Source organism: Miscanthus floridulus, chromosome 5 (assembly GCF_019320115.1).
Source record: "Miscanthus floridulus cultivar M001 chromosome 5, ASM1932011v1, whole genome shotgun sequence".
NCBI classification, from domain to species: Eukaryota; Viridiplantae; Streptophyta; class Magnoliopsida; order Poales; family Poaceae; genus Miscanthus; species Miscanthus floridulus.
The window spans coordinates 118,014,182-118,032,067 of NC_089584.1; the positions used below are offsets into that span (position 1 = coordinate 118,014,182).

Below are 17,886 nucleotides of genomic sequence, written 5' to 3' on the forward strand. Positions count from 1 at the left end.
CACACATCTAAGCGCATAATCAAGGCAACTCGTCCAGATTGAACCAATACCGTCCCTGGTGCCAAGATTTCTCGAGGTAACAGCCAGCAAGATAACACCAGTCACAAGATATCATAAACAAGTTTAACTGCCACAGAGGAATATCAAAGTCGCCAGTAAAAAACTTCAGCACGCTCAATCTGGTAGATTATGACTTCAATCAAAAAAGTGTCACCAAAAACTTCTGACTACGGTTCTCGTCATCATCAAAACTTACTCCACGATTCACAAGAAGCACGACAAAACTGGCTACAAATTCATTAAGTAGACTGGATATGGTGGACCGCGTCTCTTGCAAGCCAAATCCGTAGCCATTGTCATCAGAATATCTGATGATTGAAAACAGCCAGTGAACTCAATCATGGTCCATCCGGGCATCAGGCAAAATATGCCAGTAACTATGAAAAATAAGGCATCAACAACAAAATTCACATTGAAAACAGAAACTACAAAAAATTCTCAGAATTGTACATGGTGGTCACCCTGACAAAATTTCCATCCCAGGCCGCCAAGTGTGTACGCACTTCATTCCTCACCAAGTGTGCGTGCGTTTCATTCTTCGATGTGTGAAGCATGGTGCACACACATCAGCCATGTGCCATCAACCTTCTCAAAAATGTTGGTGGCGATTTGCTTTCCCCAAGTTCTTCCTTTGGTCTTCACCACTTCCAAGCACGTGACATAACCAAGGCTGCCACGGATGTGAACCTCTATATTCTTGAGATCAATATTCAGTGGAAACTCATAATCGGCATTGCAAACCATCTCCCAGCTTTGCATGACCACATCATAACCGGATATCCAACCTGCAGCAGGATGTATAACATATACATGGTCACCCTTAGCCCAGATAGAATACATTGCAGCGATATCTCCATTCTTGAAGGCATTGTAGAACCGTGCATTTGCTGCAAGGAGCAAAGCTTTAGCATCCTCGTGGAGGATACGCAGATCATCCCGGATCTTTGCTGCACGAGCATAATCTTCTTCCTTGATGGCTCTGTCTAAATTTGACAGCAGAGTTTCTTCGTCCACCAAATCCTCACTTTTCGGATATCCATCAGCCTCCCCACTTTTAACATGAGCAATCATACATCTTCTCAAGTTGGAACCTGCAGTTTGAATCCCTACACTGAAGATGACATGTTAGGCATTCTGAGAATGGCATATGGTTCTTCATTTCTAGTGCAATGCATTTCATGACTGCATTCATGAAAATATTAATCATGATATATCTTCTAGGATCAATGTTCACCAAATCCTTTGATATGTTAGGAGTTAGGGACTCTAGGTTGGGCAGGAGTATGGATATTTGAAACTAGAGCCGATTGAATAAGTGTTAGAAATTGATGATTTCAAACTGAATAGGTGTTAGAAATTGATGATAAGCATTATGGTCACATGTTTACCACCTTCGAGGCCCCAATCATGAAAGTACCCTACCTAGGTTTTCATATAACTAAGGTCACACTAAATAAGATCATCGGATGGCTGTCACCCACACAAGTAGTGTATTCAACAAACAAAATGCTGTCTGCAAAGGCCGATCCCACATATGGCAAGATCGCTGATCCGACCACTAAATTACTCCGCAAAACTATTCGAACTTGGAAGGGGCAAGAGAGAACGGGGCAGAGGCACAACCAAATCTACGAAGTAGAATCATTATCGGTCAACTCATGCGTGACCTCGAGCAACTGGGTCAAGAAATCGAAGATTTTAGGCGAGATAAGGGGGCTCACAAAGTTCTATCCGAGCAGCGTCGTCCGATGCAGAGCCGCGTAGGGGTGGAGCTGATGCTACAGGCCAAGAAGGCCGTTTCGCGGAGCCGCACAGTTGGAGACGGCCGTAACCATGGGCTAGCAGCCGGCGCCGCCGACATCGCCGGAAATTTGTCGTCGCGGTCTCGCAGGTGAGATTTCACCCCAAACTATGTTTGACTATCAAGTGTGGTCGTTTATCTTGGAAATAATTCTAAACACGTCCCTACAGAACCACGAAGTTCCATTTTGCCCCTTTTAGAGAAATTGAATACATTTGTTAGGAGTGTTAAATTTTAGTCGTTGTCCCATCGGATGCTTAATACATGCATGAAATATTAAATATGGACTAATTATGAAACTAAATACACAGATTAAGATTAATTTGCGAGACGAATTTATTAAGCCTAATTAGTTCATGATTTGACAACGTGGTGCTACAGTAACATGTGCTAGCGACGGATTAATTATGCTTAATAAATTCGTCTCGCGGATTACTAATGGATTCTGTAATTTGTTTTTTTATTAGTATCCGAACACCCCATGCGACACCTCACGTGACATCCGACGTGATACCTCTTACAGTCTGTTTGCTTGTTGGTTTCAACCAGCCCAAACCAGTCAGCCAACAGTGTTTTCCTCTCACAACAAACCAGCACTAACCAGCTCAGAAATCAACCAGCGAACCGGCGGACTTTAGCACCTAGGTCAAACACCCCCTTACACAGGTTTTCGTGCACGTTGCAAACATCAATGGATCTTTTGAAAACCAATATTAGTTTAGATGCACCTAAACCTAAGTCCAGTTTCTTCATCTGTACATGCATCTGCAAAAAGGTGGGAGGTGGTTTCGCCTAATTCCGTTTCTTCCTCCCTTCTATGCTAGCAATTAAATTTTAGTGTAATAAATTTAAATTGATTACATTTAAGTTGTTCAGTGCACACAAAAATTCAGAATTTTAAGCATATTTTTATTTATATAATTTTTAAGAAAAGATATACTTTCTAATGTATTGGTCAAACGATCGCATAAAATAATTTTGATCCATCGTCCAAAATGTTCTCATTTTTATAAGAATCCGATCCCTACCAAACAATTGAATAGAAGAATAGCCTTAGTTTGTCACCCATACCTTCAGCCTGTTCGCTTGCTCGTAAACGATCGTAAATTTCCAGCTAGGAACAGTATTTTTCTCTCACACTAAACCAGCCAGCAATAAATAATCCACGATACGATACGGCCTCCCGAACAGGCTGCTTGTTTCCATTTTGCAGTGCGGGCGCTTATACATTCATCGTGGGTGTCTCACATGTCCTCAAAGAATAGAGTTGGTCTACCCAACGACTATGTGTTTTATGTAGTTTTAACATATGAATTTTTTTACACTATAGAATTAAGATTCAACAATCTTCATCCTTCTTCTACCTCTAGCCTCCAGCCTTCTTCTATCTTTAGACAATCACAAATTACAAGATCATATATCCACAGATCACAAGAAATAATTTTTTTTATGAAAAGACAAATCACAGCAGAGGAGGAGGAGAGGCTACTGGAGCATCACCGCGCACAGGCACAGCATCACCATACATATCTATCGAGCTGTGTATACAACAATCACCGCAATGATTGGCACACGCACAGCAATCGTAGCAATCGCGCTGTGTATACAGCATCCAACTAGTAGTAGTACAGGTATAGCAATCGCCGCGGATACGAAGGGAAAAAGAGAGAGAAAATTCATTTCTTTTTTTCGCTAAAACACACATATGTTGTATAGCATTTCTGAAAGAATAACGACATGTTTGATCCCTCATCTAAACTTTAGAACTTAAAATCACTTTAGCTCAGTTTTAAGATATAGAACTCTCTCCTTTTTTGAACATTAAGATGTAAAACTCTAATATAAAATGAACTAAAGTTTAGAGCTAAGTTCATAGCAGGGGATCGAAATAGATCCAGTAACGGGTTCAACCGTAATGCTCGAGGAAATTAATCAAGCTCACTTCATCGGTGCGTCTGTATGGAACTTACGCATAGCCTGTCTGCCTGTGTGATACATACAAACTCCAATATAGAACTTACGCATAGCACGTACACCTACCACTACCAGTCGCTCTCTTAGTTTTGACCCGATTGTATATTGAAAAAGATCTACCACATTACAATCTGCATATAACTAGATGGTATTAGTAATAAGAGTAAAATGTACCGGAGGTCTATTAACTTTTTTACGGAGGTGTCATTAAAGTCCATCAACTTTAAAATTATATTTTTGGATCCATAAACTTTTAAAATGGTTCACAACAGATTCATACCTATTTATTTAACCTTAAATCCAAAATATATTTACAGAAAACCCATACCTTTCTTTATTTTCTACGTGCTCACCCTTCCTGCTCAACGCACCAGCTCATGTCTTCACAGTGTTGGACATGCGGCACCAGCTTTCCCGTATCAGCGCCGTGCTTCGCCCTGCAGTCGTAGAACTGCGGCACGTGCATCCACGACTCCATCGATTTGGCGCGCCGGCACACTCCCAGGCTCCCACAACCCCATCGGCCACCGCCGTGGCGTGCGGCGACCGCGTGCCTGCCGCTCCCGTGCGGTCGCGTCACTCGCTGCCGCATTTTTTGGTAAGAGAAGATGCGTACGTTCGCGCCAGCGGCCCCGCACCCCTTCGCGGGGGCGTGCTGACTCGCCGACCCATTGTGTTGCGCACGGCGCCGCTGTCGGCCACCGGCCGCTTCCTGTTCCGGATCGGAGCGGGAGCACAGCGGCAGTGTAGCGCTGGAGCGAGTGGCGCCCCTGTTCTCTGGTCCACTCCGCCCGCCATGCCGCTCTCGGAGGATATGAGATCAGCGTTCAGGTTTAGCAACGCTTGTTCACTGGCGAAGAGATGCAGTTTGGTTTCATGTTGGCTTTTTATGTCACGATCATGTATGTATATACGAGTAGAGTGGGCCGAGCACCATATCATATCATATCCCATGCTTTAACTAGTATTTCATTCAGAAGAAGGATGGGAGGAAAAACAGGAGCAGGAGAATTTCGTCTCCGGCACTCTGCCAGTCATTTGATCCTCATCACAACACGAAGCTTGTGCAAGGACGGACTATGCAGCAAACTAATAAACACACACTAGCAGCAGTCGGTCCAGTACAGAACAAACACCTATTAGGCCTTCCGCAGTGTGCGAGTGGTGCCCAAAAATGAGATAATTCCGTGTGTGCCACTGAATGATTCTATAATTCCAGGTGTGCCACTGAATGTTTGGTCTGGACATGAGTACCATCAGAAATATTTTTACGTTCCATACGTGCCACTGCCGTCTAACAGCCGTTAAGTCAATTCCGTATGTGCCACTGAATGATTTCATAGTTCCGGGTGTGCCACTGAATGTTTGGTCTGGACATGAGTGCCATTAGAAATGTTTTTACGTTCCATGTGTGCCACTGCCATCTAACAGCCGTTAGAGTACAGCGTAAAAAGACGCTTATGCCCCTCCTTCATCTCTCCTCCCGTGACATTGCTGCTGGGCCCCACCCACCAGCCTCTGCTTTCTCCCCCATCCTCTCTCTCCCATGCTGGCCTTTTCTCCTCATCGACGGCAGCGGCCCCGCCGGCCACCACGCGTCGCGCTCATGTCCTGCAGGCCACCACCGCCGTTCCCCTCGCCGCTTCCCACGCGGTGGCCGAGATCCACAGCTCCCCCGCACCTCCATCCCTCCTCCCTCGTCGCCGACAGCCCCCTCCGCGTCGCTCCCCCTGCCGCCACTGTCTCCCACGCGTCGTCGGCCCATCTCCAGCCGGCTTGGCACTCCCCTCGTCGTCCCACAGCTCCCCCACACCTCCATCCCTCCTCCCTCGCCGCCGGCAGCCCCCTCTGCGTCGCTCCCCTGCCGCCGCCGTCTCCCGCATGCCGCCGGCCCATCTCCAGCCGGCGGCGAGGGAGGAGGGATGGAGGTGCGGGGGAGCTGTGGATCTCGGCCACCGCGTGGGAAGCGGCGAGGGGAACGGCAGTGGTGGCCTGCAGGACATGAGCGCGACGCGTGGTGGCCGGCGGGGCCGCTGCCGTCGGTGAGGAGAAAAGGCCAGCATGGGAGAGAGAGGATGGGGGAGAAAGCAGAGGCTGGTGGGTGGGGCCCAGCAGCAATGTCACAGGAGGAGAGATGAAGGAGGGGCATAAGCGTCTTTTTACGCTGTACTCTAACGGCTGTTAGATGGCAGTGGCACACATGGAACGTAAAAACATTTCCAATGGCACTCATGTCCAGACCAAACATTCAGTGGCACACCCGGAACTATGAAATCATTCAGTGGCACATACGGAATTGACTTAACGGCTGTTAGACGGCAGTGGCACGTATGGAACGTAAAAATATTTCTGATGGTACTCATGTCCAGACCAAACATTCAGTGGCACACCTGGAATTATAGAATCATTCAGTGGCACACACGGAATTATCTCCCCAAAAATCACCGGCCTCCACGTGTGAACTCTAGCACCACTCCAGTTAGCTCACAGTGGTATCCAGTTAGCTCACAGTGGTATACAATACCAAGCATCACTTGTGGGACCTGTCAATCCAGTTAAAAGTAAATAAAAAAGCAGATGCCGTACTCAACTAGCCTTACACAGGTCTTGTCATCTTCATCTCAATGGGTACGAAGGAAACAATATTTTATCAATCTGGCATTAGTTGGCATCAGTGAAAGTACTTGCTCCGCTCTCCGTTTTGTTGGCATCGCTCAAAACTGACTACACTAGTTGCAATGAAGGGAGTGGTGCTAGGATCCTCTCTCTCTCTCTCTCCTCTTTTAGGCATTACTCAAGAGCAACATCGTGAGGGCCTTAGCAGCGTACTAGCAAAACTAAAACACTTAGCTACGACCTACGAACGCTGTACAATGGCATCAGATCAGCGGATCAGTCGTGGTCTAGTCCCAGCTCCCGCTCAGCAGCGGCTTCACGTCGGCCACCTCGCCGAACATCTTCACCAGGCCCGAGCAGCTCGCCGCGGCCTGCTGGTTCTCACCCACGCCGTCCTCCACCTCCACTTCCCCCTCCAGCTGGAGCCCGAGCTCGTCCTCCACGTCGTCCGACGCCGCGATCAGCAGCAGCTCGCAGCCCTCGTAGTTGAGCAGGTCTGGCGGGTCCGCCGGCTGCCGAACGCGCCCTGCAGGTGCGCGGGGAACGCCGCCCGGCGCTTGCTCTGCAGCCAGCGGAACCCGCCGCCTTCGCGGCCGCCGAAGGGCGGGTCGGGGTTCATGACCTGCACGAGGAACGACGCCTCCGGCTCCACGTTCATCGCCTCCTGCGGTCCCCTGGCGCCGCGGGTGGGGAGCTCCAGCTTGTACACGAGGTGGGTGAGCTGCAGCTGCCGCCGGCGGCTCCCGTGCAGGAGCTGCCGTCGCCCACAGCCACGCCGCCAGCGGCTGCTGCTGCGGTGGTCATTGACGTGGAGGAGACACGGGAGAGGAGACCGACGAGCTGATGCGCATCGTCAGCGTGAAAGGCAGAGAGTTTTCTGCAAATGTATTTAGAATTTAAGGTTAAATAAATAGGTATAGACATGCTGTAAATTATTTTAAAAATTTATAATTTAAAAATATAATTTTAAAATTAATAAATCTAAATAACATCTCACGAAAGTTAATGGAGCTTCTGTACATTTTACTCTAGTAATAAATTAGGGAGTTGCTATATTTCAGGTGCTTGAAATATAGCAACTTTTCAGGCGATGGCTAACAGCCTTTAGATGTACATCCATCGGTCAGAATCTGTTGTACTGTCACCCAGCCACTTATCGGGTCCGTGAATCAACCCGCCAAACCTTAACGGGCGCATAATCCGATACCCGCTAACTGAAGTTGGTGCTCATTTGGGCCAAAATGAAACTATCGGCCCAATAAACACACGTACATGCATACACAGAAAATTACAACTCTGCCACTGCACCCTCCAGCATGCCGATCAAATCTGGATCCAGAAAGAGTACGAGTGGAGAAAAGGATGAAAATTAGTAAATAAATGCACATAAAAAACACCAAAACATGAACAAGAAGAAAGGATACGAAGATCAGTCAAGGGAAAAGGTACTAACCTGCAGAATTTTGTATTTTTTGCCTTCATCTCCTTTGTTCTGTAATGCTGACACACAACACTTTGCATAAAATCAGGCATGGCCCCTCTCTCTTGTCACTAAAGTAGGATTAGTATTTCATGATGATTTGTTGAATACACACTCAAGTATAGATAGAAGACATTACGAACTGCATAACAATGAAAGCATAATCATTTCTACTAAGTAAAGAATGAACCATCTAAATGATGCTGAAAAACTCAGACCACACATAAGAAAATTGCACATTTGTATTAGTGCAACTATTACTATTTGATAATGCAATTGTACTGTATTTCTGTGCAAATAGAAAAGCCTGACAATATATGTGCAATTAGAGAAGCCCACTATTGTTTTAAAAAGCACTATCTATATGTTCTGTGGTGCCATTATAATACCCCAAGCCATTTAGGCCTATATCTCAAGGTGTATGTATCATAGCACCAAAGATCACTAAAACCAGATCAGGTTTTTCCTGGCGTGCCCTAAAAATCTAGGAATGCTTCCTAAATTTTCACAGTATGCAAAGAACAAAGTGAGTTAGCACAAATGATAAGGACAAAAACTTGGTTTAGGCAGGCACAGATCACAATAAACAATTGAAATGGTGAGTTAGCATAAATCACAAGGGACAAATTTTTTTCTATGAAAGGACAAGGACAAAAACTTGATTTTGGCAGACACAAATAAAAAAACAGAGAAAAAGGTGAGTTAGCACAATAAATCAGTATCTACTGACAAGCTCACAGCTTCAGATGACATCCTAGTACTTGAGCGTCATGCTTACAAGCTTATCTCATTTGGTAAGCTGACTTCCAAGAAGTACAAGCTGTCAATCACAAAAAACCATGAATTAGGATTGTAACAGAATAGTATGTACTGATGTTAAAAGGCGTGTAGAACAATACAAGCTCTACTGTATTAATATCAAGTTCAGCGCCTTCGCAACCCTATAGGGCCCATACTGTAACTGCTCCATTATATGCACTTTAGAAATGCGAATATTGATGACAGGTGTAACTGTTGGCAATTCCTTGTTGTAATTTAAATAGGTCAACAAAGCTAAATTAGTATCTGCTTATAGAAAGGCACTTCAAGTAAAGCTCAAGAAGACTTACAGAAAGGTTCTCTAATACATCTGAACTGTTCAGGATAGACATCTGCATGGGTAATTGAACAGATACCAGATATCAAAGTGAAAGCATGAGGTCCTGATGCCAAGTACTTCTTTCTTAATAAGGGCGTACCCAGTGCAGAGAGCTCCCGCTCTGTGCGGGGTCCGAGGAATGGTGTTAGTGGCAAGCCTTACTCTCGCCTGTGCAATGCGAGGAGACCGCGACTCAAACCTAGGTCCTTCTGGTCACAGGCGGTAAGACTCTACCGCTTGCACCAGGCCAAGTACTTTCTGAATATCACAGAAAATTAGAATGGAAGGAAGGTGCCATGTCCTTCATTCTGACCTCTGTTGCTCCAGAAATGTAAATTCCTTGGGTTTTACTTTTCTTGATCTGCAGGTTGTCTTTGGACAAGTCAAGAAGGTCCTTGAGATATGAACAGATAAAAATTGATCCTCTCCATAGCAGCACTTTAAACAACATTTCTAGAGAGGAAGTATGAGAAATTCTCTACCAAATACTCACCTCACTTTTTCCAAATATATCTCCACCTGAGACATGGTAAATAACTTATTTTACTATTCAGCTTCAGCAAACCTAACAACTAAGGGGGAAAACTAGCAATGTGGATTCTAAATCAGCATGAGGCTGGTATGTTACCATTGACAACTTCACAGTCCACGTGCTTCCTGATGATCCTAAACATACAAAAAGCTCATCCACAACTCACTGTACTAGTCCAGTTTTCTGTTCACAGCAATGCAAGATGCTTGGTCCCTATGTTACATTCAAAATTACATAAATGTGTAAGGTCAGGATAGAAGAGACACGATCAGTAATTATCCCATAAATTAAAGCTCAAGGACATTTAATTTACAAAAATTACAAAACAAGAATATGGACAATTGCACGTTTCAGATAGTGCAAATACTACATGTTGTTAATGCAATTATACTTGTATATGTTACATAGGACACTAGATGCTTGCCGCCACTTCATCCACCCTACTTTGATTCTATGGCTAACATAGCAGGTCTCAAGCCCTGGTAAAGGAGGAGGATTGTGTTAGGCGTGGCGAGCCAACGTTAAATCTAGCCATTCTAATGGAGATGAAACCCGATAGCACGTATTATAAACTCCCCAAATTTGAAGGCATAATCAATTTTTCTACCATTTATACCATGTCGATAATTTCAGACAATAGAAAAGAAAATTGCACATTTCAATCAGTGTAACTATTACTTTTTGAAAATGCAATTTCTACTATATATGTATGCAATTAGGGACAAAATGTACTTTAAGATAAAACTTAGTACCACTACACCATCAAAACCACCAAGGAATAATGAGACACAAATACTGTTAAACAAATACATACCTTTTCGCTGCCAGTTTTGGAGCCCATGTACCAGTGACCCTCCTCTTTCAAGTTGTCTTGTTCCAGACACCATGCAGCCCCATGCAAATTTGAACATGACTGACTCATTAATACTAAGAGATGTAACACAAATGATTTGAAATCAGAAGAAACATAGAGCAAACATTCAAGTGAAATAGCCTTTGAACTGCGCTGGCACAAATACCTTTCTATAGTCAATAGATTGCTGGAACAGACATTCAGATAGCAAAAAACTAAGTTCGTTCCCAAAAAGACAGCAAGCAACTACCATACATTAACATTGTGTGACCAGATCACTTGTTCACTACACATGAACATTAAGATAAGGGTATAGTTACTAAGAAAGATTAAAGAATGAACGTTCTGTCCTATCTAGCATGTTGCACCTATTTCACATGACAAGAGCACCGAAACGATATACAAGGATTATTTCCTAAAGTGCTCATGATGGACATAATAGATGAATATTTTAAGGTCATGGTTTATCGGAAGAAACTGTTATGTTAATGTTGATTATACAACAAATTTTAAGCAACAAATTTCAGCAAATTTCCTTGTCCTTAAACATGTATCCAACCACAAAGAAATCAGGTTGGCACGAAAGAAAAGATGGAGCTGCTAAACATAATGTAGGTTCCTTTTGACCGTATCATGACGTAGGCTGCAGAAGTATGAAACTTCATAGAAATCAATATTTATTGACATGTCAACTAGGATCTTGAGTGCTTGAACATGCTTACCAGCGAGATGACCACAAGGCCAGGCTACAGCGTGTTGCTCCTGCGTGTGCTGGGACATCTCATAGCTCTCAAACTGCAGCGTTCTCTGGTTCAGGAAGCTCTCGCTCGCTTAAGGTCTGCCTCAAGTGTCGCCTCCGAGGTCACTGTCCCTCATCTCAAGATTGGCTGCATTAAAACGAGCAGTTCAGTTTCTTGTCAGATGTTCTACTGCATCAACAAAGGAGTTAGTGGTGAATGAATAGAGTCCTACTTCCCAGGTTCTCAGGAAACTTTACAGAAATGACAAAAAAATGACAACACCCTCAAACAAGCACATAACCACTATAGTGCCATGTTTTTGCCAGATGAAACCACATTTATTCATTTTTTTATGACACACTGCTTTTTATATGAGGATAGTCAGAAATGCGTTGAATTTATTGAAGCTTATACACACTCTTATTACTCCTATATGCAAGTTCATTGGTATACCTTCCGTTTTTGGTTCTGAAAGAAAATTGCACGAGATTAACTTAAGCCACATTTGTGTCCAGATTCATTGACATATCCCACCTGCAGTCCTAAACAACAACTACATATTACGTCCAGATCACCACGCCAATTTCTTGCAGACCAAACAGACACGTGAGAAATTCTTTCCACACTGAAAACGACTTGCGAGTAATCTGTTAGCTAGGAGTACTACTGAAATTTCATTTCCAAAACCAACAGATACAAAACTTCAGATACAATTCATTTGTGTAAGTGATTACAATTTTCACAATTAACAATTACAATTTTTTTTCTATAGTATGACAGACAAATAACTGAAATGCGTTGGCACAAATCACAAATAACATTTTTTTTCTATGGAGAGGCAAGGACAAAAATATTGTCTGTGCTGGCACGAATCACAATTAACAATTACAATTTTTTCTATAGTATGACAAAGACAAATAACTGAAATGTGTTGGCACAAATCACAAATAACAATTTTTTTCTATGGAAAGAAGGACAAAAATGTTGTCCGTGTTGGCACAAATCACAATAAAAAAATACAATTTTTTCTATGAAAGGACAAGGACAAAAATGTGGTGTGTGCTGACACAAATCACAATTAACAGACTACTGATGGATGGAAGCATCAATGAACCGAACAAGTGCTATGTTACTAATGGATGAGGAGGGAAATGGTTCAACACCAGCATATTGCATATGCTCAGAACTATAATTGTGGTGTCCCGTTACTTGCAATTTACATTATTGCAGATTGCAATTATGTAACTGAATCTTTTATTTGTTTGGTTTGCATATGCTTAGAACTTTCTTTGGTATCACTAAAGTACAAGTGATGTAGTTTCTCCTGACAGCAGTATCATTGACAGAAAACCACATAATATAACAAGCTCTAGGTGGAAAATGGTGCCATATCAACCAAAGTATGTGGTGTCAAACTATAAACAAAAATCTTGCACTGAAAGAGAATTGATCAATCATACAATTTGACTTATAAAAGGATGTAAATGTAACAATCTTAAAGCAGTTCCCTTATTATGCAATATACAAACCTTTAGTTCATCAATCTACTCTTGACGTGGTTCTAGAGCAGTCAAAGTGCATTCTCGCATATGCTTCTTATTGTCACTAACACACTTCAGCACATCTGGCAAAATACCCTTCATAACAAACAAATAGTTGTTCAGTTATTGTAGCGATCAAAATAAGCATGCAGAAGTAGAGAACTCATGCGTAGTTCCAAAACCTTGCTTGACTTTAGTCTCTAACTTTTAAGTGGCAACAGAGAACTACAACTGTTATGGAGAAGAACAACAGACAGATTTTTCATTTTAATTCCAGACTGTAATAACAATGACACTAGAGTTAGTTGTGCACCTTGCTCGACAACACTGACCAGCAAGAGCCCTGGATAATTGAGCTTTTTGCGTATGTATATGTTTTTCTAGGGAAACAAGAGGGGTACTGAAATATATTAAATAAACAAAAATTAGGATCACATAGTTCAGTGGTATAGAAAGGAGCAGTACTGTAGTATATTTTTTTCAAAGACAAATAAGTGGCGCTGAATGTTGACCAATGGACTTTTCTCTCTATTATGAACATAGCAGATCAGTTCAAAGATGTCAGCATCTAGATACTAGTTGACTACATAGGTCAGATACACTACCATGTTGGCTTCGAATTTATCAAAGGCACTAGGGAAAAACTGCACTTGTTTCATCTAGTTGCGCGGCGTGGGGCTAAATCCCTCACTTTCTCTGTTTTTATTAGTTACAGTGATAGGAGAAAAGGAAAGCACAACTACTATTGTGTTACCCTCCGGATAGGCAAAAGTGTTATTGTAAAATTCTTTTCTTATTGAAAACTAGTGAGATCTGAGCAGAATGTTCCAGATTTCGGCAAGGCGATACGCAGCCAAGGCATCAGCGGGCAGGCGAAAGCAACACAACTCGATCATCCATGGCCTCGAACCAAAAAAATAAATCCCAGAAACCATCAAATCCTAGAACAATAAATCAAAACAAACCCTAATTAACACGGACACCTACAAGAAAACCACCTCATTTGCAAAAAATGTCACCAAAATCGCTCAACCAAAATCGCGCACTCCTATGCCAGGAGACCTCAAACAGACAACTCTCCATCCAAGTGCCATCCTCACGCTACTGATTAAACCAATACACACGAAATGGCACTAGGAAACGAGATTGAATACAGACATGACCAAAAGAGCAAGGAGATGGAGATGCGGGAGACCTCTGGAAGACCTCCAACAACGCGACGTGATGGGGATGCGGGAGATCGCTAGAATAATCAACGTGAAGTGACAGGGAAATGACGCCGCCGCCACGCCCCGTCAGGCAACACCCGGCCGGCAGCTACGCACGCACTCTGCCACCCCCAGCCTCCATCGGCCTTACTTTATTCTGCCCATGAGGCCCTGCATCCCTCCAGCCGGCCACGGCCACCTCCCAGCCAGTCGTAACCGCCATCAGACAGGCTGTAGGTGGCTAGATCAAGTTATCTAAATCCTTGGCCATACTTAATTGACAGATATGAGTTCTCACAAATCATTTCTCCAAAGAGAATTGGAAGATTCGTCGTTGGATGATGATGACTATTTCATCTTTTCAGTGTCATCCATTTTGAAAAAGAACATTAAAACATCAGTGGCACAATATAGCAAATGATGCCAATCGGTCTGAAAATCTCAACGTCCAGCTCCAAAAGTTGTTCTTCGATCTATAATCTACAACATTGGTTTAAGGACCAAGGTTTGATTCCTCACGGTTTAAGGGGTAGAGGGGCTCCAAAGTTCAGTTAGTTTAACTGAAACTCGAGTTCAGTTAAAGTTCAGTCAGTTTAACTGAATTTCAGAGCTACTGACAGAGCTACTTTGATCAAGTATTTAGTGTCCAATTATTGTACCATTTCTACAAATAATAATATTTTTCATCATCCCATACACTACACTTGGGAACAACACCAAATTTGTGTATTGGCCTATAGGTGAAATCCATTTTAATTGAGCTTCAAAGTTTGACAAAAACGCTATCCTTTAGACATTCAGTTTCAAATTGCAATAACAGCTGCTGATAACTATTTTAACTAAGTGATTATGATTAATTTCTTTTCTATTGTCAGCAACAAATGTGTTTATCTAAAGTTCAAACTTGGTACTTTTGAAGATAATAAATGCCAAGTCAAGTTCTGGCTACAACATTTCCAGATTTGAAGATAGAGTTATTATACTTCACATAATGGGCACTTGGGCAGAGCAAATCCGAATCATCTGATTGAATGTGGACCTAATTAACTTGGCACGGAACACCACTTGTTCCAATTCTCACAAACAATTGCAGAAACAAACATATTGGCTCAAGGGATTATACCTATCAAGCTTCATGCCCAGGAGACAACGTCCAACACAGCCATCCTGTAGAACACTTTCCTTGTGTCCCCCACACGCCCGCACGCCACATACTGCTCCGACCAGCGCGGTTCTCGCGAACTCATCGTCCAGTGCCTCCAACCCTGAACTCCAGCGCGTGCACGCCCCCAACGTACGCGCCAGCACCCTCGCAGCGAGCAGCGAAGCAGAGCAGGGTCGGAAGCGCTCGGTGGCCCGGCTGGGGGCAGCAGGCGCACCGCGTAGGCAGCGAGCACGAGGCGTGGGGTAGAGGCGGCAAGCACAGAACACCCCTACACCACCAATCCCTAACCCTATGACCTCGAGCTACCAGTCGAACTAATCGAGCACACATCCAGAAACTGGGATCCGATACTTGCAGCAACAGAAGAGCAAGGCAGGTACAAATACGAACAACAGAGAGCGACCACGCACCAGAAGAGCAATGCTGGAGACCTCCGACAGCATCCGCAGCGAGGATCCGCGACTCCGCCGGAGCAATCGCCGCGCCGCGACGAGCTCGAGGAAGTCGCCTCCGTTTCCTTCCCTTCCCTAACGCGCAGTCCGAGGAACAGTGTGGAACAGCAAACGTATCCGGAAACGCTGGGTGCTATCGGGTAATGGATCACATCCGATTCGAATAGATGCAAATAGACAGCTCCATGGCGCACAAACCTTGATGACAAATCGATGGACCACACATCGCCTGAACGGAACAAAAAAAAAAACCAGGCGACTGGTATATAGGAAAAATGAATAAATTAAAGTGCGAGCTGGTTCCGCTGGCTACTGATTACTTCTACTAGCATTTGCAATAGGAAAACGACAACCACCATTCTTCATATTCCGTGGAACTTCTGAGTGGAGCAGAGGGAGAATCTAGGAACGTTTCAACGAGTACAAACGTGACACTACGATAAAATACTTGGACAACGTTTCTGTTGACATCAAACCCAAATACTCCTACAAAGGTAGTTCTTTGCAAGTTGCAAACTGCACCATATCTCCAAATTAGAGAGCAAAAGCCATGGACACCAGCCGCGACAGGGGCCTCACCACCGGCGACGAGCTCATGCAGGCGCAGGCCGAGCTCTGGAACCACGTCTTTGCGTACACCAGATCCATGGCCCTCCGATGCGCCGTCGAGCTGGGCATCCCCGACGCCGTCAGCCGCCTCGGTGGCGCCGCATCGGTCCCGGAGCTTGTCGCGGCGCTCTCCCTGCCGCTGCCCAGGGCGCCGTATCTGCGCCGCCTCATGCGGCTGCTTGCGCACGCCGGGTTCTTTGTCTTCGACGCCGACGCCGCCAGCTATGGGCTGACCCCGCTCTCGCGCCTCCTCGTCTCCACGGCCACGCCAGGCGGCGGTGGCGGTGGGCAGGGCCTCTCGCCGTTCGCGCTGGCCATGCTGCACCCCGTCATCGTGTCGCCGTCCATGTCCCTGGCGTCCTGGTTCCGCGCCGCGGACGCCGTCAACGCCGCGGCGCGCGTCCCGTTCGAGTCCGCGCACGGGCGCGACCTCTGGGCGGTGGCGAAGGACGACCGGGAGTTCGGAGCGGCGTTCCACGACGCCATGGCGTGCGACGGCCGGTTCGTGATGGACGTGCTCGTGCGCGACCACAGCGACGTGTTCCGGGGCCTCGCTTCGCTGGTCGACGTGGGCGGCGGGTCAGGCGGCGCCGCCAGGGCCATCGCCAGCGCGTTCCCGCACATCAGGTGCAGCGTCCTGGAGCTGCCGCACGTGGTTGCCGCCGTCCCGACAGGCGAACTCGGCGGCGTGGAGTTCGTCGCCGGGGACATGTTCGAGCATGTCCCCAAGGCCGACGCCGTCCTCCTCAAAGTCTGGCGCAGTGGCGCGCACATCCAACCATCTCCTTTGCCTTGTGAAACTGACGAATGACGCTGCGCGCGGTTGCTGTGTACTTGTGCAGTGGATCCTGCATGGATGGGACGACGAGAACTGCGTGCGTTTACTGCGGCGGTGCAGGGAGGCGATCCCTTCGAGGGAGGACGGCGGCAGGGTGATCGTGATGGACCTGGTTGTTGGATCGAGCCCAGCTGACGAGAAGGCCACCGAGACGCAGCTGCTGTGGGACGTGATGATGATGGGGGTGGTCGGGAGCCCCGAGCGGGACGAACGTGAGTGGCGCAAGATCTTGCAGGACGCAGGCTTCAGCGGCCACAAAATCGTTGCCCTCCTCGGGATCCGGTCTGTGATCGAGGTCTACCCTTGATTTTCTTAGGACAGAAAAAACGGACTATTCAGAATCCACACTGTTCTTCAGTGTAATCTAGTAAACGCAATGGTAATAGAATTTCGTCTGTGTTATATTCTACCTTTATATTTTCTTATTATACCAATGATCCGTGATCACCAAACCATCTGATAAGATCAACTGTGATACCAAACCCATTTTTCTTAAGTTTTCAGGTTCGTTTCGTTATCTTTCCCCCAATGGTTCCTAACTAAAATTTAGGACTGCCATTAAATTGCTGCCACACTTTTCCCCCAATGCCTTTTCTTTCGCAAGCTCGTATTGTTGGTTCCATTTCATGTTAAGGAGTACTATAAAAGCACGTCTAATGCAAGCATATATCGATGATGGTCTTAGATAAAAAGTTTAGTTTCATGTAGATTAAAGGCTCATGGCTACCAGACTCACATTGGAAACCACAACTAACTTTTTACCTCCCTGCGTTCTGTTTTTCTTCTCCTACTCTCTACCTGTCCCTTTAAAATCACCATCTTTAAGCCGTGTTAGATGCCAAAAAATTTGACAAAATGCTACTGTAGCGGTTTTCGTTG

At 45.1% G+C, this 17,886-nt stretch overlaps 2 protein-coding genes, 1 long non-coding RNA gene and 1 pseudogene across 8 annotated transcripts; 1 reads left to right on the plus strand and 3 right to left on the minus strand.

The window, feature by feature from the left end:
• Positions 1 to 239: 239 nt before the first annotated feature.
• Positions 240 to 1,986, minus strand: LOC136453246 (uncharacterized). Its single transcript, XM_066453832.1, has 2 exons — positions 1,782 to 1,986; positions 240 to 1,171 (listed from the first exon to the last, which is right to left on the minus strand). Exons 1-2 carry the CDS (start codon positions 1,919 to 1,921, stop codon positions 592 to 594), a joined length of 720 nt encoding a protein of 239 aa, XP_066309929.1. The 5' UTR covers positions 1,922 to 1,986; the 3' UTR covers positions 240 to 591.
• Positions 1,987 to 6,738: 4,752 nt separating this feature from the next.
• LOC136455212 (uncharacterized) lies at positions 6,739 to 7,473 on the minus strand (annotated as a pseudogene).
• Positions 7,474 to 7,599: 126 nt separating this feature from the next.
• Positions 7,600 to 15,800, minus strand: LOC136453247 (uncharacterized). 6 transcript variants are annotated; one of them, XR_010758981.1, is made up of 10 exons: positions 15,519 to 15,800; positions 12,724 to 12,831; positions 11,177 to 11,341; positions 10,416 to 10,471; positions 9,698 to 9,814; positions 9,563 to 9,588; positions 8,888 to 9,082; positions 8,710 to 8,751; positions 7,905 to 8,073; positions 7,600 to 7,780 (listed from the first exon to the last, which is right to left on the minus strand). It is a non-coding gene; the product is annotated as an uncharacterized lncRNA (long non-coding RNA). The 6 variants fall into 6 exon arrangements; XR_010758980.1 differs by having other exon boundaries at positions 8,831 to 9,082; XR_010758979.1 differs by having other exon boundaries at positions 8,670 to 8,751; positions 8,831 to 9,082.
• A 142-nt stretch (positions 15,801 to 15,942) lies between these two features.
• Positions 15,943 to 17,395, plus strand: LOC136453248 (trans-resveratrol di-O-methyltransferase-like). The gene is made up of 2 exons (XM_066453833.1): positions 15,943 to 16,920; positions 17,012 to 17,395. Exons 1-2 carry the CDS (start codon positions 16,111 to 16,113, stop codon positions 17,312 to 17,314), a joined length of 1,113 nt encoding a protein of 370 aa, XP_066309930.1. The 5' UTR covers positions 15,943 to 16,110; the 3' UTR covers positions 17,315 to 17,395.
• Positions 17,396 to 17,886: the final 491 nt, after the last annotated feature.